Genomic DNA, 21,114 nt, shown 5'->3' with positions numbered 1-21,114 from the left:
GAAAAACACTACTTACAGGATCCAAATTTAAGACTTCATAAGGGTTGTATTCTTGATACTCTCTGTCTGTTTTGGAAACTTTGTATGCAAGGAATAAAAACAATGCCCACCCTGCAAGCAGAATTATCTTCCTGTTTGGGGGGAAAAAACGAGTATGATGTAAACAGATTTATATATTTTGATTTGTTTGAAAGTAACTGCAAGAAAAATAAACAGGATGATCAAAACAACAAACACAAAAATCTAATTCACTTCAACAAAATTATGCTATTGACATTTAAACTCAGTGTCTACAATTATCTAATAATAATAATCCATTTGCTAATTATGGGATCTTTTAATTGAAATAAAAATAAGGTACACACTTGGGGTTTGGTGGTTTGCACTGGAAACTCAAAAAATTACATGATCGTTCCACATTGGATGTTGATATAAGCAACTATGGAATTCACTTTAAGCTGCTTCCATGTTCTTTCTTAAAGCATAGTTCACAAATTACTTCTTTGAAATTTCCCACATTTGACCCCTACCTTGGAATGTGGGAAAAGACAAACTAGGGACTACAACAAATTTTTTTTTTAATTTTAAAAGTGATTCCAGGATTAAAGAAATATAAAAGTTCACGATGGCTTTTTAACTATCTGAGTTAGTATCAGCATCTGCCTTTTTTCTGAAGATAAACAGCTTTTAAGCTTTACCTTCAATTAAAGTGAATCACAAACTGTTCAGTGTTCCCAGTAAAATAAATTATAGAGAAAATAGCACTGAAGAGGTTCAAAAGGTCATCAAGTATCAACTTAAATATCAATAGGCAGCAGAACAGGACAATAAAAATGACATAAACCATATATTTGAAAAATCTAAATTTAAAATGCAGCCAGTAAAATGTTATGTTACAATTTTTAAACTATTCATTAAAAAGATTAATTCTAACCTTTTATTTTATATAAATGTATTTCAATATATAATACTAAAAATATATATTTTGAAATATGAAAAATGTTAAAATATAATATTCTAAATATATCTGAGGACTATTATAAAGTTAATCCTTTACAAATAGTAAGAAAAACTTTTTGTGGAGTTTGACTTTTGTAATAGTAGTTATTTTTAACACAGGACTGTTTTGCAAACAGGGGAAAGCATTTTATAATTAAGAAAGACATTTTTCTATCTTTTCACACATTTAAAAGAAAATCAAAATATAATCACATCTATCCAAATTAAAATACTAAAATGAAAATGTTGCATTTAAACATCTATTTAGTGTAAAAGAGAAAGTCTTAGATGTCAAGCTATAATGCTGCCCTCGTGATCTGATTATCACTATCACATTACTTCTTTGAAAAGTGCTATTGCTAGTAATAGTGTTTGAAATTTGTTTTAAAAGACTTACTTAAATGTATCAATAATAGCATAAACAAAGATAAGGAAAAAATTGCCTTTCTGTTTCCTTCACTGGCTCCTCTGCAAAGATCTATTCTAAATGCTCTTTTTTTTTCTAACTTGTTGGATATACTCCAGTTTAAATCTCTATAAATACATTTCTAATCTAATCTTCAATCTATTATTTCTAACTGCTTTCCAGATATCTATACCTCAAAGTCCTTTTCACATCAATTCAATCTATCCAAAACTAAACTCATCATTTTAAAATCCTTTCCCTCCAACTACTACAACCCAAAGTTATCTGAATTTGTTTTCTCATTTGTACAATGGAGAAAATTTCATGAAGTTTTTGGATACTCAAGTGAGATAATATATAAGGTACTTTGCAAAATTTAAAGTACTATGTCAGGTATTATTAAGCACCTACAGTTGTAAAAATTGCTGTGCTAGCCAATGGAGATACAAAACTTACATATAAAATAGTCCTTGCCCAAATGGAGTTTTTATCTTAATTGGGGTGGAGGACAAAACAAAAAGACATCTATAATATATGCCATTACATGACAAGCACGTTAGAATTGCAAAATAAAAAGCTATGTAAAGTCCAAAAAAGTTTAGTTATTGACAAGAAGGATGAGGAATACTTTAAAAGAGGAGAAGGAGAAGAATGGGTTTTAAAGGTTAGAGAGAAAATCAGCAAAAAAAGAGAAAAGGGTATCTAGATATAGGAAACACCATGAGCAAAAAGTATGAACACAAGAGGGCTTCCCCTCCTAATGTTCCTACTTCCTATTAATAGCACCACCAGTCTCCCAGGCATCCAGAGTAAAAATGTCAATTACCTTTGACTCTTCTCTCTCCTTTAAACCTTCATTCTAGCTACTAAGTCCTTCAATCAATTTTCACTACCCCCATAGTAGTTTAAATACTCTTTACTTCTTTCTAGAGCCATAATAAGATGCTTTGAGTTGATTTCCCTGCATTAAGTCTGTCTGAGTCCCAGTCTCCCCACATATCACTGTCTCAATAGATTTCCTAAAGCACAAAATCTTTCAACTCTCCCCTCTAAACTACCTTCCACAAAGCACCCAAAGTAATATCCCTAAAGTATAGATATGATCACTTCACTCCTTTGCTCCAGAAACTCTAAGGGCTTCTCCCTTTAGCCTGAAGGATTAATACATAGGTTATCAAACCCCTCAGTGTTTATTCCCAATTTACCTTTCTAGTTTTCTTATGTATCACTCCCCTTCACAGTCCAATCAAAAAATACCATTCCATTTTTTGTGCCATTTTTTGTGCCTTGGATTCCCACAATTGACAGTAATTCACTCCTTCCTCAATTCTACCTTTAAAAAACCCCTACTTTCTTTCAAAGTTCAGCTCAAATTTCACTTTCAGTATGAGGCTTTCCCTGATTCCCTTAATCATCAGTAAAATTACCTTGTTTTGCCTCTTTATATACTGTTTTTCCCAATGGAAGATAACTTTCTTGACAGCATAGACATCTTTGTATCCCCAAAACTTAGCACAGTCCAGCATACAGTAGACATTTGTTGAATATTTAATTGATTGATATATCTACTATTTACTGCTAATAGTCCATATTCTTAGCTTAACATTCAAAGTTCTTTAAGGTCAGGTCCTAATCTATTTCTCCAAACTCCACCTTCCAATTTCTAACCAAACTAGACTATTTCACTTTCCTCCAACACATTCTTTATTTACAGCTTCCTCTCCTTTGCTTAACTATTTATTCTGCCTAGATTATCTTCCTCACAATTTCCACTTGGTTAAGTTAAAATTCTACACTCTTTCTGTAAGGTGCTTCTCAATCCCATGAAAACTTCCCTAATTGCCCCAAGACAGAAACAAAGCTAATCTTTTTTTAAAACTTTCACAGTTTTGTTTGAATCCCTCTTAGGGCACTTATCTTGTCTTTCATAATATTGACTTATGAACATACTTAATCTTGCAAGACTAGGAACTTAATTTTTTTTTTCCCTCACCAATCCCTTGAACTTAGTAGGCAATCAAATTCTTTCTGAATAAAGAATCAATACTTACTTTATTGTGGGAATTACATTTGGCTGGGGTTTTAATAACCGTAAACGATACCATAAACATCTTCCATATACTTTTCTGATATTTTTTAATCGCGTTTGCTCTGTCAAAGAGAAATTTTTTAAAAAGAAACAATTAACCTTTTACTTCATAGAAAAGATAAAAGTAATTACTGTGTTAACCTTTATACCATGTTGGAATAAATACTGCTATTTAAATTATTTTTTAAAAAAATATCAGAGCATAGTTTAAAATTTCAACTATTGCCAATCAAAATAAAGGTTATTTGAGAGAGAAAAACTTGAACTGCATGAAAAATCATTCAAATTTTAAAAATTATTTTTCCTTTAAACCTGGAAACAGAAATAATTGTTCTAAATGGAATACTAGAGAAATAAATATCTAACATCGACCTCCAATCCCAAAAGATTTTTAAGTTGTAAAACCAATTATTTCCCAAAGAATAACTTGTTTCTTCTTTAATTATGTGATAAGAAAGAATAAAAGATGTAAAGAATATCAAAGCAGAACTGAGATTTAACAAAAGATTTGGTAGAGGGGACTAGGTGGCAGCAGTACCTTTGGATCTGGAGTCAGGGAGATGAGTTCAAATTCAGTCTTGCTTACATATCACACATCGTGTAGATCATGTACACAATGTATAAAGCCTGTGTAAACTACTTAATTTCTTCAGTTTCCTCATCTGTAAAATGTGGATAATAATGGCACCTATCTCTCAGGATTGTTTTGAGTATAAGACAATAATTGTAAAGCATTCTACAAATCTTGAAGAATTGAATAAATGCCATTTTTAACATTACCACAAAGAAATGTGATGAAGTTATGAAAAAAGAAAAAAAGGGAGAGAGCTTATCAGGACTTCCCTTATACTAAATACTATCAAAACATATTGAGCAAATTCTTCAAAGTTATCTATATATTTAGGGATATTTTGAAACTTTAAAAAAAGGAAACTCTTTGTAAAAGTAGTGTTAAATCTAATTAAAATTCACAAATCTGGATTATGTGTGTGTATGTGTGTGTATATACACACACATATATAACTACATATTTCACTATATAATCTCACATGTGTCTATATGTATACATATACATACCTCCCACACACACACATACATAAACCCAGAGATATCTACCACTATCCAAACCACAAACAAGCCTTTAAAGATGATAACTTTTAATAGCGATACTGGAAAATTTGAAAAAGACACAATTTTAGCTCTCACTTAGAATCTGACTAAAGTAGGCATGTCATGTATCATTTCATTAAACTCACTACTATTAAATAGTAAGAGGCAGCAAAATATAATAGAAAGAAGATTATATGTGAAGTAAGGAAACCTAGATTCAATTTCTGCCTTAGATGTATGTCTACACTACCTTGTCAATATTTCTAATACCTCAAAGGTGTTTGTAAAGAAAATACTTTGCCAACAGTAAATTTAATATTAAACAAATGTAATCTTATTACAAAATATACTTTTTAAAAAATCAACAATATGCTAAACTTGGATTTCTAAGACCTCAAAGTTCAAATGCTATTGTTCACAGAGCCATTATGATCCAAAATAAAATACTCATTAAATCATGTAACTTTAAAGCCAGAAGAAGCTTTGAAATTGTTTAGTTCAGGGATTAACTTTTTTTTTTTTTTTTTTTTTTTTTTTTTTTTTTTTTAAACTCATAGGGCATTTTGGCATTCTGGTGAAACCTATAAAACCATTCATAATGTTTTTAAATATATAAAATACAAAATGTTACAATTGCTAAATACTACTAAATGCTACAAATGCTAAAATATGTTTTTTTTTTTAAATTCACAAACCCTAGGATAAGTTAAAAACCCAGAACAGTATATTTTGACCCTCTTATCTGGAAACTAGAGTCCATGAAGACTCATAACTTGCCCACAATCACACAGATGATAGGTGGGAAGAGCTACAATTTAAAGTTTTATGTTTCCTAATTTTGAATCCAGAATTCTGAAAATTTTTCACTGACTGTAAAGGAAACAATATTTCAAAGCACTATAACCTAAAGTTCAAGTCACCAAAAGTCATTAATCATCAAGAAAATACAAATATGCCTCTTTTATTTGAAAATTTCTTCCAAAATATAACAATCTTTCCCATCAAGATTTTTATGAACTTAAGCTAGTAGAACAGAAAATATTCACTATTAAGTGATTATATTTCAAGTTTAAAGATTGCTCGTCTTTGAAGTGAGATTTAACTCTATTACAATTCAAAATTCCTCAGAGATGGGTTTTAAAAAAAAGTAAACTGGACTAAAAATAAAGACCACCTTGGTTCTGTTCACTGGTAGTTCACAAAAGAAACAAAAATATCTTGCCATTTAGAGGAGAGGGGTGGGGGGAAGAGGGGAAAATTTGGAACTCACAAGGTTTTGCAAGGGTCAATGTTGAAAAATTTGTATGTCTTGAAAATAAAAAGCTTTAATTAAAAAAAGTGGTCAGGAAAAAACACACAGATTTAAGACTAAGAGAAGGAACTTCAGTGCCATACAATCCAATATACTAACTTTAGTTGTACTATTAATTATGTAAATAAATCTTTGCCTCAGAAAGATATATCAATTCAAATAATTCAACATTGATGATAAATATTTAAGGACCTATTGTGTTTTGGGCAATGTACACCTTCAGAACACAAATATAAAACAGATATATCTATTATTCTGTACCAAGTACCAAATGAGTGGTATAAATAATAAATATAAAGGAGTTCAGAATAATATTCACTAAGAACTGGATCAAAGATTTCATTTAATAGTTAAAATTTCACTTGGGCCTGGAAGGAAGGATAAAACTTAAACTATAAAATTGTTTCAATGGGTAGGAAAGTAAAAAAATCAAATATACAAGGAAGTAGCCGAGTAGAAAGTAAGACAAAGTAGATGGGGGGCTAGATCACATAGATCAAGGAATAAAGCAACATTTATTACAAGCCTACCATGTGTCAAATATTATGCTAGGCACAATAAAGAGAAAAAATTGAAACAATTCATGTTCTCTGTTCCTGTTCTCAAAGAACTTATATTCTATCATAAAAAATGAATGTTTATGTATCTCTAACCATCTGCATACAAGATAAATAGGGGCAGGGAGCACACACTTGAAACTACAGAGATCTGTAAAGTCAAGTATTAGGTGGTCTTGAACTAAACTTTAATGGAACTGGGTTTTTTTTTAAAGAGATAGGTGAAAAGCAAATATACTCATGAAGTGGACTATGTTAAATAGTCAGTACAGCATCACAGAAATTAAAGACAATGCAAGTAGAAATTAAGAAGTCTAGTTTGGCTGGAACATAGAATTCATGAAAAGGAAAGCATAAAACAAGACTAAAGATAACCAACAGAGGAGTTTTTATTTCATCCAAAAGATAACAGGTAACTGGCCTTAAGACAGCTCTAAATTTCAGATTGAAGTATATAGATTTTATATCTGGAAAATTATAGTGTATGCTAGAATATTCATATAGGCTATTTTGTTATGATAGCCAGCTAGTAATTTATATATTTATAGGCCTAATAAATTTCTATTTAAGCCTTAATCATAACTTAATTTTAATTTACCTACAAATTTGATATTTAACATTTTGCTTCCAAAGAGAAGAAAGGGATAGGCAGATCAATGGATTGCAGATTGGTATAGTGTGTGTGTTAGCGGGGTGGGGGGAGAATGGAATTGAAACACTGAACTCATATGTTGATTCAAATTTGAATTCCAGCACTTACTTACTAACCTTAATAGTAAAGTGAGAATAAGACTATCCACCTTACAGAATCCTTATGAAGTATTTATAAACTCTCTACTCATTCTGCAGCAAGTTCAGGTTTTTTGAGTTGACTACTTACTACAACAGTCTTCTATTTAGTTTTCCTACCTTGTCTCTCCCCACTACAATTTATTCTCCACACAAAATTATTTTACTAAACAGGCCTAATCATGCCAGAGGCACACATACTCTTCTTATTTTCCCCTACCCCACAAACAGATAACCTCAGTAAGCCCCAGTACCTATTACCTCTAGGATAGATAAAATAGATAAAAATTCTTATTTCTGGCATTTTAATTCTTCAGTCTGACCCCTTCTTAGCTTACCAAATTACAAATTACTACCCTCTGAAGTCCATCTATACTGACTGACTTGTTCTTCACATACAATACTCTACCCTTCCATATCATTGCCTTTGTCCTCAGCTGTCCCTTGTGCCTAGAATGCTTTCTCTCATCACCTTTTTTTTTGGAAGTCTTTCCTGATTTCAGTTTCTAATGCTCTTCCTACTAAAACTATTTCATTTCTATTCTTCATGTATATAGTTTGTGCTTTATAAATGTATATCACAGAATATAAGGTCTTTGAAACCAGAAACTGTTTAATTTTCATTTTTGTATTCCCACAAACTATCATCCTGTGGTACATAATTATTTTTAATAAATGCTTGTTGATTAATAAAATTTTAAGTGCCATTATTATTATTATTACTTCAGGTGAACAGCAGATAACTCTCCTGATTCCCCCAGTTTTTTTCTACTCTATGTTTACATACAATGTACTTCCTGGGAAACTTTAGAATAACAAGTGGCATCCTGTCTTATATTATTATTCTATTAAACAATTTCATGTTGGTAAGAGAATCTAAATAAAACTCCAACCAATTTTCAAATCTGAATTCCATGACACATTTTTGAAATAATACGGTCTACACAAGGAACATGTAAAAAACAGAAAAGGTTTCCTCTATCATACTGTCAAATGTATACATTGTCACTAGTTCATACCTCAAGCATAAAATGAGAAATGTTAAATAAAATTTAGGCCCTACCCCAAAGAAAACTAAAATATTCTAAAAAAAAAAAAAAAAAAACCTGACAACTCACAAACCAAATGAGAGTTATAATTGTTAAGCAGTCCTTCACATCGATAATTCTGAGAACTAAAAGCCTGTAACAAAAATGAGGTTATGACTATATATGCCAAAATCTAATTAATCCTCTGCTTGGTTATCAAAGTGATTTTCCTAAACAGGTCTGTGTCACTACCTGCTATGAGCTCCAGTAGATCCTTAATTTTTTTCAGGATCAAATATAAATTGCTACTTAGCAGTTAAAACTCAAAACAACCTGGCCTCTTCCTACCTTTCTATTCTTCTTCACACTTGATTTCTCCTTCAGGTACTCTTATGATCCAGTCTACTCTTTGTTCCTCATAGATGATACTCCATCTCTCAAATCAGATAAATGTCAGATACAATAGGTAAGGTCTGAATATAATGAATTTAACAAGCTGGGTGAAAATACAGGTCTGAAGATTAGGAAATATTGACATGAGATGCATATTTGTAAGTGTTCTGATTCGAGCAACTACTTCAGATTCTGGGGATCCCATGGGAAAGAGAATAAATGAAGGCAAAAGCAGATTTGGAGGGAACATCTACAAAAGATATGTGAAAGGAAGTTCAGAGATTTAGAAAGACTGATGGGTTTTGAAAGCGAAGGGTTGAAGGAATATTGAGAAAACAGGAGTGGTCAAGTCTGAAATAGTGAGGGAAATCTGGTTCAAATAAAGGAGGATTATGATTAAATAAAAAAATTAAGGAGGGCGCTGGTCATAAATGTAGTTGAAGATTTTCTTAATGATTGTGAGATATGCTAATATTTTGTGGGCAGATGAGGAGTCAAAGAAAATAAACTGAAAAGATGAGTAAAATGGGATTGATTACTGGTACAGCTATCTAAAAGGAAAGAAACGAAAAGCACTTCATAGAGACAACTTTTCTTCAGCATCAAGAAGAGAGAATTCACAATAACATAGAAGTTTTGGAGAAGGGAGTAGTGGAAGCTCCTGTAAGATTAGTTTCCAGTCTCAGTGATAAGGTAAGAGGATAAGTCATCACTAGGTAAGTAAGAAAGTAGGACAAATTAATGGAAAAAAAAGGAAGAAATGTTTAATAGTTTCTCTGGAAAATAAAATAAAAGGTCAATATTATTTAAAAAAAAAAAAAAAAAAAAAGTATTGTCAACAAAAAGTAAGAATTTAGCATAGTTTATACACCATAAGTTTCCAGTATGTGAAATCAGCTCTATTTTGAAACTTTCTTCAGGGATATTCAGTAGTCCAACAATAACAGTGAAGAAATTTGATGGAATAATTGGGATAAGCTAAATGCATAGACTTTGAAGGAAGAAATGGTTTGGAAGCAGAAATTAACATTATTATTTGATTTGTGATGAAATCAATTAAATATTCTACTTTTCCCTTCTGTATTTTCTTCTGATCTTAGCACTTCTCTCACTTCAACAATTTTTCTCTTTGTATCTAAATCATGTCCTAAAGGAACTAGCAAAGCCACTGCAAATAAATGAACTTTTTAGTACAAAATAAATTCCCCAGTACCAGATCTGTGAAAACATATGAGGGGATGGGGTGAATGGATTTCTTTTTGATATGGGAAAAAAAATAAATTTTTACATACTAGTACAATAGGAGCTAAAAACCTCACATAATAGTAAATTTTATGTGCTATATTAAAAATTTTACTCCTTCCCTTTTCCCTTCAAAGATTTCAAATGGGGGGGGGGGGGGGGATTTTTTTCATTAAAAAAAATATTTATTAGTCTTCCATGGCAGAATGCTGAGGAAATAAATTTTTTAAAGGCAACACAACATAGTGGGAAAAAAGCATTGGACTTGCAATCATCAAGTTATCTGCTACTGGGGAAGCTAGATGGCACAGTAGATAGAGCACCAGCCCTGAAGTCAGGAGGACCTGAGTTCAAAACTGGCCTCAGACCTCAGACACTTAGTACTTTCTAGCTGTGTGACCTAGGTTAACCCCAAATGTCTCAGAAAAAAAAAAAAAAAAGAAAAAAAAAGAAAGAAAGAAGAAAAAGAAAAAGTTATCTGATACTAACTAATTTTGTACATTTTTTAAAAATTAATTTTTTCTGGTCTCAATTTCTTTATCTGTAAAAGGAAAGGATTGGACTAGCTCATTAAGTACTAAATAGCTTTAAAATCATGTTAATTTAAATACAAAGATGAATTACATGAGTTTCTCTAGAAATGCAATGGGAATTGTCACTACATGGGAATAGTATCAGGGGATAGTATCCCCCATCACAGGCATGGGGAAATGGTCACTACAAGTATCCCAAAAACACAAGTTACTCCACTGTCTTTTTTTTCTTTTTTCTTTTAGTAAAGAATAAGACTCTAAATCTATAATAACCTATAATAGGAGTTTCCAGCCTTTTTCAGTACCCCTATCTCTTGGTTTCCAATATATCTTCCCATACCCACATTTCAAAGTGAAAAGAAATAAATCCTGAAATTTACCATATATGTGCAATAAAAACACATTAATTTGCGATAAAAGTTCATTAAACATATAACATTTGCAGTAACAAAGTTGTTAAATGTTTATCAGAACATAGTCAATAAATTAGTCAAATTCCTTGTCAAGTATTTTCTTGGTATATTTTTGCAAAGAAATGCCCATATATTATGTTCAGTCTCCACTTTATTGCTTTGGATCTACTGTTTCAAGACTGGGAATCTTGACTTGAAAAAGTTGTTTTTTTCCCATGTTTAAACAGTTTGTTTATGCTAATTGCTCTTTTTTTTTTTTTTTAATAATTTTTTATTGACAGAACTAATGCATGGGTAATTTTTCAACATTGTCCCTTGCAATCACTTCTGTTCCAATTTTTCCCTTCCTTCCCTCCACCTCTTCCCCTAGATGGCAATAGTCTCATACATGTTAAATGTTAAAAGTTTATCTTAATATGGATCCACACTTAACACCATATACCAAGATAAGATCAAAATGGGTCCATGATTTAGGCATAAAGAATGAGATCATAAATAGATTAGAGGAACAGAGAATAGTCTACCTCTCAGACCTATGGAGGATGAAGGAATTTATGACTAGAGGAGAACTAGAGATCATTATTGATCACAAAATAGAAGATTTTGATTACATCAAACTAAAAAGTTTCTGTACAAACAATACTAATGCAAACAAGATTAGAAGGGAAGTAACAAATTGGGAAAATATTTTTACAGTTAAAGGTTCTGATAAAGGTCTCATTTCCAAAATATATAGAGAACTGACCCTAATTTGTAAGAAATCAAACCATTCTCTGGTTGGGTAAATTATGGTATATGAAGGTTATGGAATATTATTGCTCTGTAAGAAATGACCAGCAGGAGGAATACAGAGAGGCTTGGAGAGACTTATATCAACTGATGCTGAGTGAAATGAGCAGAACCATAAGATCACTATACACTTCAACAACAATACTGTATGAGGATATATTCTGATGGAAGTGGAAATCTTCAACATAAAGAAGATCCAACTCACTTCCAGTTGATCATTGATGGACAGAGGTAGCTACACCCAGAGAAGGAACACTGGGAAGTGAATGTAAATTGTTAGCACTAATGTCTGTCTGCCCAGGTTACATGTACCTTCGGAATCTAATGCTTATTGTGCAACAAGAAAATGGTATTTACACACATGTATTGTATCTAGGTTATATTGTAACACATGTAAAATGTATGGGATTGCCTGTCATCGGGGGGAGGGAGTAGAGGGAGGGGGGGGGGATAATTTGTAAAAATGAATACAATGGATATTATAAAAAAAATATAATAAAAAAAAATCAAACCATTCTCCAATTGATAAATAGTCAAAGGATATGAACAGACAATTCTCAGATGATGAAATTGAAATTATATCCACTCATATGAAAGAGTGTTCCAAATCACTACTGATCAGAGAAATGCAAATTAAGACAACTCTGAGATACCACTACACACCTGTCAGATTGGCTAAAATGACAGGAACAAATAATGATGAATGTTGGAGGGGATGTGGGAAAACTGGGACACTGATACATTGTTGATGGAGTTGTGAAAGAATCCAGCCATTCTGGAGAGCAATTTGGAACTATGCCCAAAAAGTTGTCAAACTGTGCATACCCTTTGACCCAGCATTGCTGTTATTGGGATTATATCCCAAAGAAATACTAAAGAGGGGAAAGGGACCTGTATGTGCCAAAATGTTTGTGGCAGCTTTTTTCGTAGTGACTAGAAACTGTAAGATGAATGGATGTCCATCAATTGGAGAATGGTTGGGTAAATTATGGTATATGAAGGTTATAGAATATTATTGCTCTGTAAGAAATAACCAGCAGGAGGAATACAGAGAGGCTTGGAGAGACTTAAATCAACTGATGCTGAGTGAAATGAACAGAACCAGAAGATCGCTGTATACTTCTATGTTGTATGAAGATGTATTCTGATGGAAGTGGATATCTTCAACATAAAGAAGATCCAACTCACTTCCAGTTGATCAATGATGGACAGAAACAACTACAACCAGAGAAGGAACACTGGAAAGTGAATGTAAATTGTTAGCACTACTGTCTATCTACCCAGGTTACTTACACCTTCGGAATCCAATACTTAATGTGCAACAAGAAAATGGGATTTACACACATATATTGTATCTAGGTTATATTGTAACACATGTAAAATGTATGGGATTGCCTTTCATCTAGGGGAGGGAGTAGATAATTTGGAAAAATGAATAAAAGGGAAAATGTTATTTTTAAAAAATTATTCATGTATATATATTGTCAAAAAAAATTTATAATTAAATAAAAAAAAAGTTTATCTTAAATACAACATATGTATACATATTTATAAAGTTCTCTTGTTACACAAGAAAAATCTGATTTAGAAAGGTAAAAATAACCTGGGAAGAAAAACAAAAATGCAAGCAGTCCACATTCATTTCCTAGTGTTCCTTCTCTGGATATAGCTGGTTCTGTTCATCACTGATCAATTAGAACTGAATTGACTCTTCTCATTGCCGAAGACACCCACTTCCATCAGAATTGATCTTCATATTGTATTGTTGTTGAAGTGTATAATGATCTCCTGGTTCTGCTCGTTTCACTTAGCATCAGTTCATGTAAGTCTCTCCAGGCCTCTCTGAAATCATCCTGCTGGTCATTTCTTACAGAACAATAATATTCCATAACATTCATATACCACAATTTACCCAGCCATTCTCCAATTGATGGGCATTCATTCAATTTCCAGTTTCTAGCTACTACAAAAAGGGCTGCCACAAACATTTTTGCACATACAGGTCCCTTTCCGCTCTTTAAGATCTCTTTGGGATATAAGCCCAGTAGTAACAGTGCTGGATCAAAGGGTATGCAGAGTTTGATAACTTTTTGAGCATAGTTCCAAATTGTTCTCCAGAATGACTGGATCCATTCACAACTCCATCAACAATGCATCAGTGCCCCAGTTTTCCCGCATCCCCTCTAACATTCTACATTATCTTTTCCTGTCACCTTAACCAATCTGAGAGGTGTGTAGTGGTATCTCAGACTTGTCTTAATTTGCATTTTTCTGATCAATCGTGATTTGGAGCACCCTTTTATATGAGTAGAAATAGTTTCAATTTCATCATCTGAAAATTGTTCATATCCTTTGACCATTTATTGATTGGAGAATGGCTTGACTTCTTATAAATTAGAGTCAATTCTCTATATATTTTGGAAATGAGGCCTTTATCAGAACCTTTAACTATAAAAACGTTTTCCCAATTTATTGCTAATTTACTAATTATATAATTATATATAATATATAATTGCTAATTATTTGTTCTTATCTTGTCAGAATTAGTTTTGTTTGTATAAATTGGGAAAACGTTTTTACAGTTAAAGGTTCTGATAAAGGCCTCATTTATGTCTAAATTATGAACCCATTTTGATCTTATCTTAGTGTTAAGTGTGGGTCCATGCCTAGTTTAGAAGAAGCTGTTTTAAACAGAATTAAAACCTTGTGAGCACATTTAATAAGGATATGATACGCTTCTCCAAGGGTACATCAAAATTTGTGTAACTTTAGTAACAGGGAATTAATTAGCTCACCTTTCACTGGGACATTTTGCTGAATTTTTCCAGTTCAACAAGAAAAGGATTTCATATTCCAAATAATACCTATTGTAGAGGACATGGTGAACCCTAACCATGGACCCCAGACTAGCTTATGAAAATTACTAACATAAATGTTTTCTAAAATCACTAATATAAGTATGTTTAGATTTGCTGGGCCCACAGATGGAATACTTGTCCTTTAAGCTGTTCCTTGAACCCAGGTAGCCAAGTTCCTGTTTTGACTGTTTTTAACAGACCCTGCAGCTAAGCTGTTGTCTGGGGGGAAAAAAACAAAACTGTTTTTTAGTAGCCTTAGTATTGCTAACATGGCTCAGAACCAAAATTTTGGTATAAAAGCTTTCTTCCTCTGACCCTGTTGTTACCCATGCTATTTGGCCTGCCTGCTTTGGCGAAATAAAGCTTTGACTTAAAGAGAGTCCTATGCGAGTGTTCTCATTGCAACTCCAAACCACTTTCCTCAGCACCCTTAACAAACTTCTCATATCACCTTCACACAAAGTTGGAAACTTTAATAATTATACTTCCAAGATATGAAATCAGTGCTCTCATTACCCTTAATTCTCTGAATTATTACTTATTTTCCCCCAATTTTCTTTTTAATAATATGACAACTGTCTTTTGATTGTGATGACCTACCAAAATAAGAATAGTGAACAGATAGCAATAAGCTAGTGTCATTATTTTAGAATGGAACCAAAATAGTATTCTACTGTCCAATTGAGTTCAGATTTATAGCAATAAATACTTCTGAGTTATCTTAAGCAAACTTACAATCTGCCTGGATAGCACACATGCCCACAAATGAAAATTCTCTCATACTTATTTCTCCCTCCTTCTCTCCTTCCACCCCCTCTCGCTTCCTATTTCCCCTATCTATTACTATTTTTTCCTATCCTTTATGACCCTATTCATCTAACTTGCTGGCTAATCATTATAGATTAGTTCTGTTGTAGGCCTTCAGAACCCTTTAAACAAACTGAAAAATATGTACACTAGGTCCTAAGTATACAGAAATGAAAAAAATGAGCCAATCCCTTACTTCTTGGATAAATGGTAGAATGTATAAAATATATACCTAAATACAATAAAAAGATAAAATATGACCTACACAATTAACGGTCCAAGATAATTTGAGAAAAATAGAAAATACATTTAGCAAGGAGGTCTACGGTTTCATAACACAAATCTTAAATGAGTGTTATAGAAAGAGGTTTTCTTTATACAGTTTCAGATTGTACATGCCAAACATAGGAGATAACCTTCTTCAAATCTATGAAGGTAAGATATATAGAATAAAATACCAGGAAACAACAAGTAGTACAGTTTGATTGGAAAATAAAAATAACGTGAAGGAAGGTAGTCTGAAATAAGGCTAAAATGATTTCCAAGTAGCTATGTCATTAAGTTTGGGGCTTTTCCCATGATCTTCTTATAGCTTAACTTATACAGTAATATCTTAAATCAGCAACAAATCCTCAATTCAAGGACAAAGCCCTTGAAGATACAACCTATATACAGTAGGCAGGCAATTACAGGTGTAATTGGAATTGGATCTAACTTAGAAGTCTGTCAGTTCTAGATACCTCTATCTAGTTTATTTCTATGATAGGTCAGTTTTCTAGCTTTATCCTGTTTAAGGATGTTTAAAGGATTTTAAGGGGAAAATCAGGTCTGGGAGGATAACAAATATTAACAATTAAAATACAAATAGGAAAACCGTTTTCATTTCCTTAACTAGAATTATTTCCCAAAATGTTTTAAATAACTTTCATAAAATTAAACTTTTGTGCATACACAAAATCATCAGCATAGTATATATAATAGAATATTGGACTATGACAACTGGGTGTCAAGATCTGGCTATATCACATGCAATAAATGCTAACTGGCATATCTTTGGACAGATCACATTCTACCTAAACCAGAGTACTTTCAACCATAAAGTTACTTTTTAGTGGGGGAGGAGAAATATTTGGACTAGAGTCAGACTATTTGGAGTCTGAGAGCGTGTGTATGTAAATGTATTTCAATATAAATGGTTTCCTTTGTAAGCTCACATATTTTATTTTTTTTTATTCAGAAACACTATTTTGAGAAGAGGTCACATTAGCTCTACCAGATTTAAAAAGAGGTCCATAATACAAAAAAAGATTAAACATCCCTAAATTATTCAGGTCCATTGTATCTCTAACATCATGAGATTCATATGTAATATTTCAGAATTTTCATTTTTAAATATTTTAAAATACCTGAAAATTTTCCCAAATAAACATAATCCAACAAGCTATAAGTTGATACCTGAATTGTCAGGTCATTTTCTTTATATTTAAAAGGACTTTTAGAAAGCAACTAAACCAAATTTTATAAATGAATAAACTGAAGACTACAGACTGTGATTTACCCATTATAACACAGCTTGTAAAAGAAATTCAGGAATACAATTTAAATCTCCTTATTCTGTCCAATATTCTTTCCATTGTAATACACTTTTAATCAGCATTTTTTAAATGTCAGGTTTAAAATTTAAAAATTTTATTTTAAAAATTTTACTTAGGGTACCCATAAAAGCAAGTTTCTTAAATATTATATCCATCTTACTGTATTAGATTGTATTTATTTGTATTATTGTATTTATTGTATAGAAAGGACACAGATTGAACTTAGTTAGAAGTCAGAAGTCTTCCGATCAAGTCCTAAGCTGTAAGCAAGTAACATTACTACTTTAAGTCTCAGTTTCCTCATTTGCAAAATGGGCATAATATTTGAGTTACATCTATCACAAAGTTGTTGTGAGAGGCAAATGAAACATCACTTTCTAATCACAAAACAGTCTGATTCAATAAGTGGGCATTAGAGACCTGCCACAGGCAAAGCCTTGTAATAAGCATTAGAAATACAAAGATTAAAAAAAAAAGGCAAGACAGGCCCTGATCCAATAGTTTATTCTATTACTATCCTGTTGGGAGTAGTATGCAAATTGCTTCACTATATAAGTATGAATTACTATTATGCCAATGAATGGCATACAATACTATTTTGTAATATTATGACAACACTAAGCAGATTTCTTGATCTGTTCAGAATGATGTTGCCATAGTTCTCCTAACCAATTATACAAATCACTGTACAAATTACACCTGACTTTCAAGACTGAATTGTTTGTTCATGCACATAGGTATCCCACTGTTCCAAACCAGAAACTAAAAATCAAGTGTATGAAAAATATTTATTCAGTCTTTACTAGCACACCATAATACATGGAGAGCACTCCATGTACAAAAAATACCCTCCACCCATAGTGGCATAAAAACTAAAGGCAAATTCTAAATTAATTATGCATTAAAAACTCAGCCATTCACAAAACAAAGGTTTTTGTTGTTGTTGTTGTTGTTTTTCTCTTTTGGGTCCACACATGTAGTTTAATCAGTATAAGGAATTGAGAATCACCTGGGGCACGGAGAAAATATGTGATTTGCCCATGATCAACACAGCCAGAATGTGTCATAGGCAGTATCTGAACCTAGAGCTACTAACTCCAAAATTAACTCTCAATCTGCTACACCATGCTGCCTCTCAGTGAAGTCGGAATTGTTATATTCTAAATTTACCTGAATTAGTTTAATTTAAAAATAGCTATTATAATTGATTCCTTTAAGTTAGTTATTATACCTTCCAGAACAAAGGATCTGATTAAAAAACTATTTGCAAAGGATACTTTCAAAGCCATAAAGATAACAAATATTTTTACATTAAATATTATTCAGTTTTAAATAAGAAAAATCCCAAATGGAAAATGCCTTGTCCAAGAGCATAAGAAAATTCAATGGCATATTCCCTATTTTCAGTATAGTATTTAGGCTTAATACATTTTTCTTTTACATTTAATACTTTTCTTTCAAAGGCCTAAACATCTAACAGAACAAAAATTATAATTTTATCTTTTTGTCATCTCAAAACAAATCAAGATCGCATGGTATAGTAGAAAAAACAGTTCAGATTGTCACTGACATTTACTACTATGTGACTTTATTTAATAAACACATACTTTCTCTGTGCCTTAGTTTTCTTATGTGTAAAATGCAATTGTTGGACTGTTGCTGTTCAGTAGTTGCAATAGTATCTGACTCTTCATGACCTCATTTAGGATCATAACAAAGATACTAGATGGTTTATTATTTACTTCTCCAGCTTATTTTACAGATAAGGACACTGAGGCACATAGGGATAAGTGATTTGCCCAAAGTCACACAATCAAAAATTGTATGAGGCCAGATTTGAACTCAGGGAGATCAGTCCCCCTGAATGTTAGCTTGGCACTCTATTTCAGGATGCCACCTAAGTGAATTTAATGGATGGACTAGATAACCTCTATGGTTCCTTCTATCTCTAAACTGTATTTCTTTGATATAAGTTACAGTTATAAGGACTAGGTTTTCCAGTATGGCTATCTACACTTATCATAAAACCACAGCATCAAATATGTGCATGCATGTATCCATAGGGCCTGAGCAGATTATTGTGGGAATTACCTCATAATTAGGCTGCATTATGAGGTAACTATCATCTTTTGTTTTTAATAAGAAAACAAATTTAATGATATTAAAGTGAAGCAATTTGATGAGGATGAGACAAAAATAATTAACTCTTCTTCATAAAAGGTCAAGTGAAATTAAAGATTATAGGCAAACTATATCGTAGATAAACTGACTATGCTGAATTCATTGTATAAATCCTATAGAATATAGGCAACAACTCAGAAAAACTGCAAACACCTATACAGTAGAGTCCAGTTTATTCAGGCAGATATTAGAAAAACAAAGAAAAATTATTGGAATTATTTTGGGAAGGAAAAAAGGGGAATAAGGGAAAGAAGTACCAAGAGAATACTGAAAAAGGAAGCTCATCATTTCAGCAAATCATGACCCACCATCTCCCCAACTTCCTCACTCCTGAATGTCAAAACCAATGGTCCTCAAACTTTTTAAATAGGGGGCCAGTTCACTGTCCCTCAGACTGTTGGGAGGGCCAGACTACAGTAAAAACAAAAACTCACACTCTGTCTCCGCCCCTCAGCCCATTTGTCATAACCTGGTGGGCTTCATAAATGTCTTCAGCGGGCTGCATCTGGCCCGAGGGTCATAGTTTGAGAACTCCTGGTCAAAACTATCAGTAAAACATGATTACTCTATACCAATCTTTTGTTTTCTCTCCTTTGGAAAATATCAATCTTTGATCAAATAAGAAGTGGCCTTCTTCAATAAGCTAAAACAGGTGGAGGAAGGAGGGGAAAAGAACAAAGATAGAAATCACAGGAAAAAGTTAAGGCATACCAGCAGATAAACTAAGTAAAATAAATTTTAAAACTTGACAGGGAGTGGGAAAAAATCTGAGCAGAAAATGTTTGGGATATGTTTTTCTTGTTGATGTAATCTACACTGCTACAAGAAAAAAAGGTATACAAGTCTCTCTCTTAATGAGATCAAGAATTTCTATTTATCATAGAACCTAAAATGCAAGGAAACATCAAAGTTACTATTGTGAATTATCAAAAATGGGTCAGGGAAAAGATAAAACATTTTAAGAAAAGAAAAACTGGGGCTTTGGAATCCAAAATCCTTACCAAAAAAATAATGCTGTACTGGGAGAATGGAGAAACAGTCTGAAAGTTTAAAAAAAAAAAAAATTTTCTATTCCTGCACCTAAAGCAATGTAGGAAAGAAATATTTAACAGTATAAACTGGGTCATTTTGCTACCAGCAATACATTTCAATAAAGAATGCAATTAGAGTTAGTGAAATGACATAACATTTTTCCTGAAATCTGGTATACAGAAAAGTCTTATTCTCAACATGAAATAAATGCAAAATGTAAGTTTAAAAAAGAAAAATCACTTTTCCATCCCTAGATTAAAAAAAAAAAGTGATTAAACTGAAAACCACAAATACCTAAAATAAAGTAAAACATCTTTGCAATCTGAGCTGAAACAGATCTATATATTATCTTTTCAAAAAGTTTGTCTTTTTACTTTAAAAAAATTATTGAGGTCTTTTGCCAGGTCTTGTGTGTCTACTATACAAATCAGCATATTGATTAATGTAAATATCATACAAGTACTTTTGTAAACTTGGAATAGCATTTAATTTTGAAAGAACTAATGAAGGTTTTGCTTTCATTAAATATACATCTGAAATAATTTTGTTAGTAATTTGAAATCTTTCACTTAGAGTTAGAGCAATGTATAGTAGAAGGAACACTCATCATGAGATCTAAGTTCCAATCAGGTTTTGCCACTTAACAACTTTGCAACACTAGGTAAATAATCCAACTTTCAATCTCAGTTTCAATTTTCAATGCTTTCAATTCAACTTTCAATGTTGCAAAATGGGAATACTTTTATTATTTCCTTTGCAAAATTGTTGAGAGAATCAAATGTGGGGGCAGCTAGGTAGCACAGTGGATAGAGCACCAGCCTTGAATTCAGGAGTTCAAATTTGATCTCAGACACTTAACACTTCCTAGCTGTGTGACCCTGGGCAAGTCACTTAACCCCAGCCTCAGGGGGGGGAAAAAAAAGAGAGAGGAATAGAATCAAATGTGAAAACAATGAATTCTTTGTTAAATATAGAGCTATT

The 21,114-nt window shown here is 32.2% G+C and overlaps 1 protein-coding gene across 2 annotated transcripts in view; it reads right to left on the bottom strand.

The window, feature by feature from the left end:
- SEC63 (SEC63 homolog, protein translocation regulator) overlaps window positions 1-21,114 on the bottom strand; it is a 71,689-nt gene that overhangs the window by 43,492 nt on the left and 7,083 nt on the right. For both annotated transcript variants that reach the window (XM_074310156.1, XM_074310155.1), the window contains exons 2-3: window positions 3,457-3,556; window positions 17-131 (exon numbers count right to left, since the gene is read on the bottom strand). In XM_074310156.1, coding sequence (XP_074166257.1) covers window positions 17-131; window positions 3,457-3,556 — 215 coding nt within the window. The remainder of the gene's footprint in view (window positions 1-16; window positions 132-3,456; window positions 3,557-21,114) is intronic.

The sequence above is a fragment of the Sminthopsis crassicaudata genome, chromosome 4 (genome assembly GCF_048593235.1).
Source record: "Sminthopsis crassicaudata isolate SCR6 chromosome 4, ASM4859323v1, whole genome shotgun sequence".
NCBI classification, from domain to species: domain Eukaryota; kingdom Metazoa; phylum Chordata; class Mammalia; order Dasyuromorphia; family Dasyuridae; genus Sminthopsis; species Sminthopsis crassicaudata.
The sequence above is the reverse complement of the archived record's forward strand: the minus strand, read 5'-3'. Positions and strand labels throughout refer to the sequence as shown.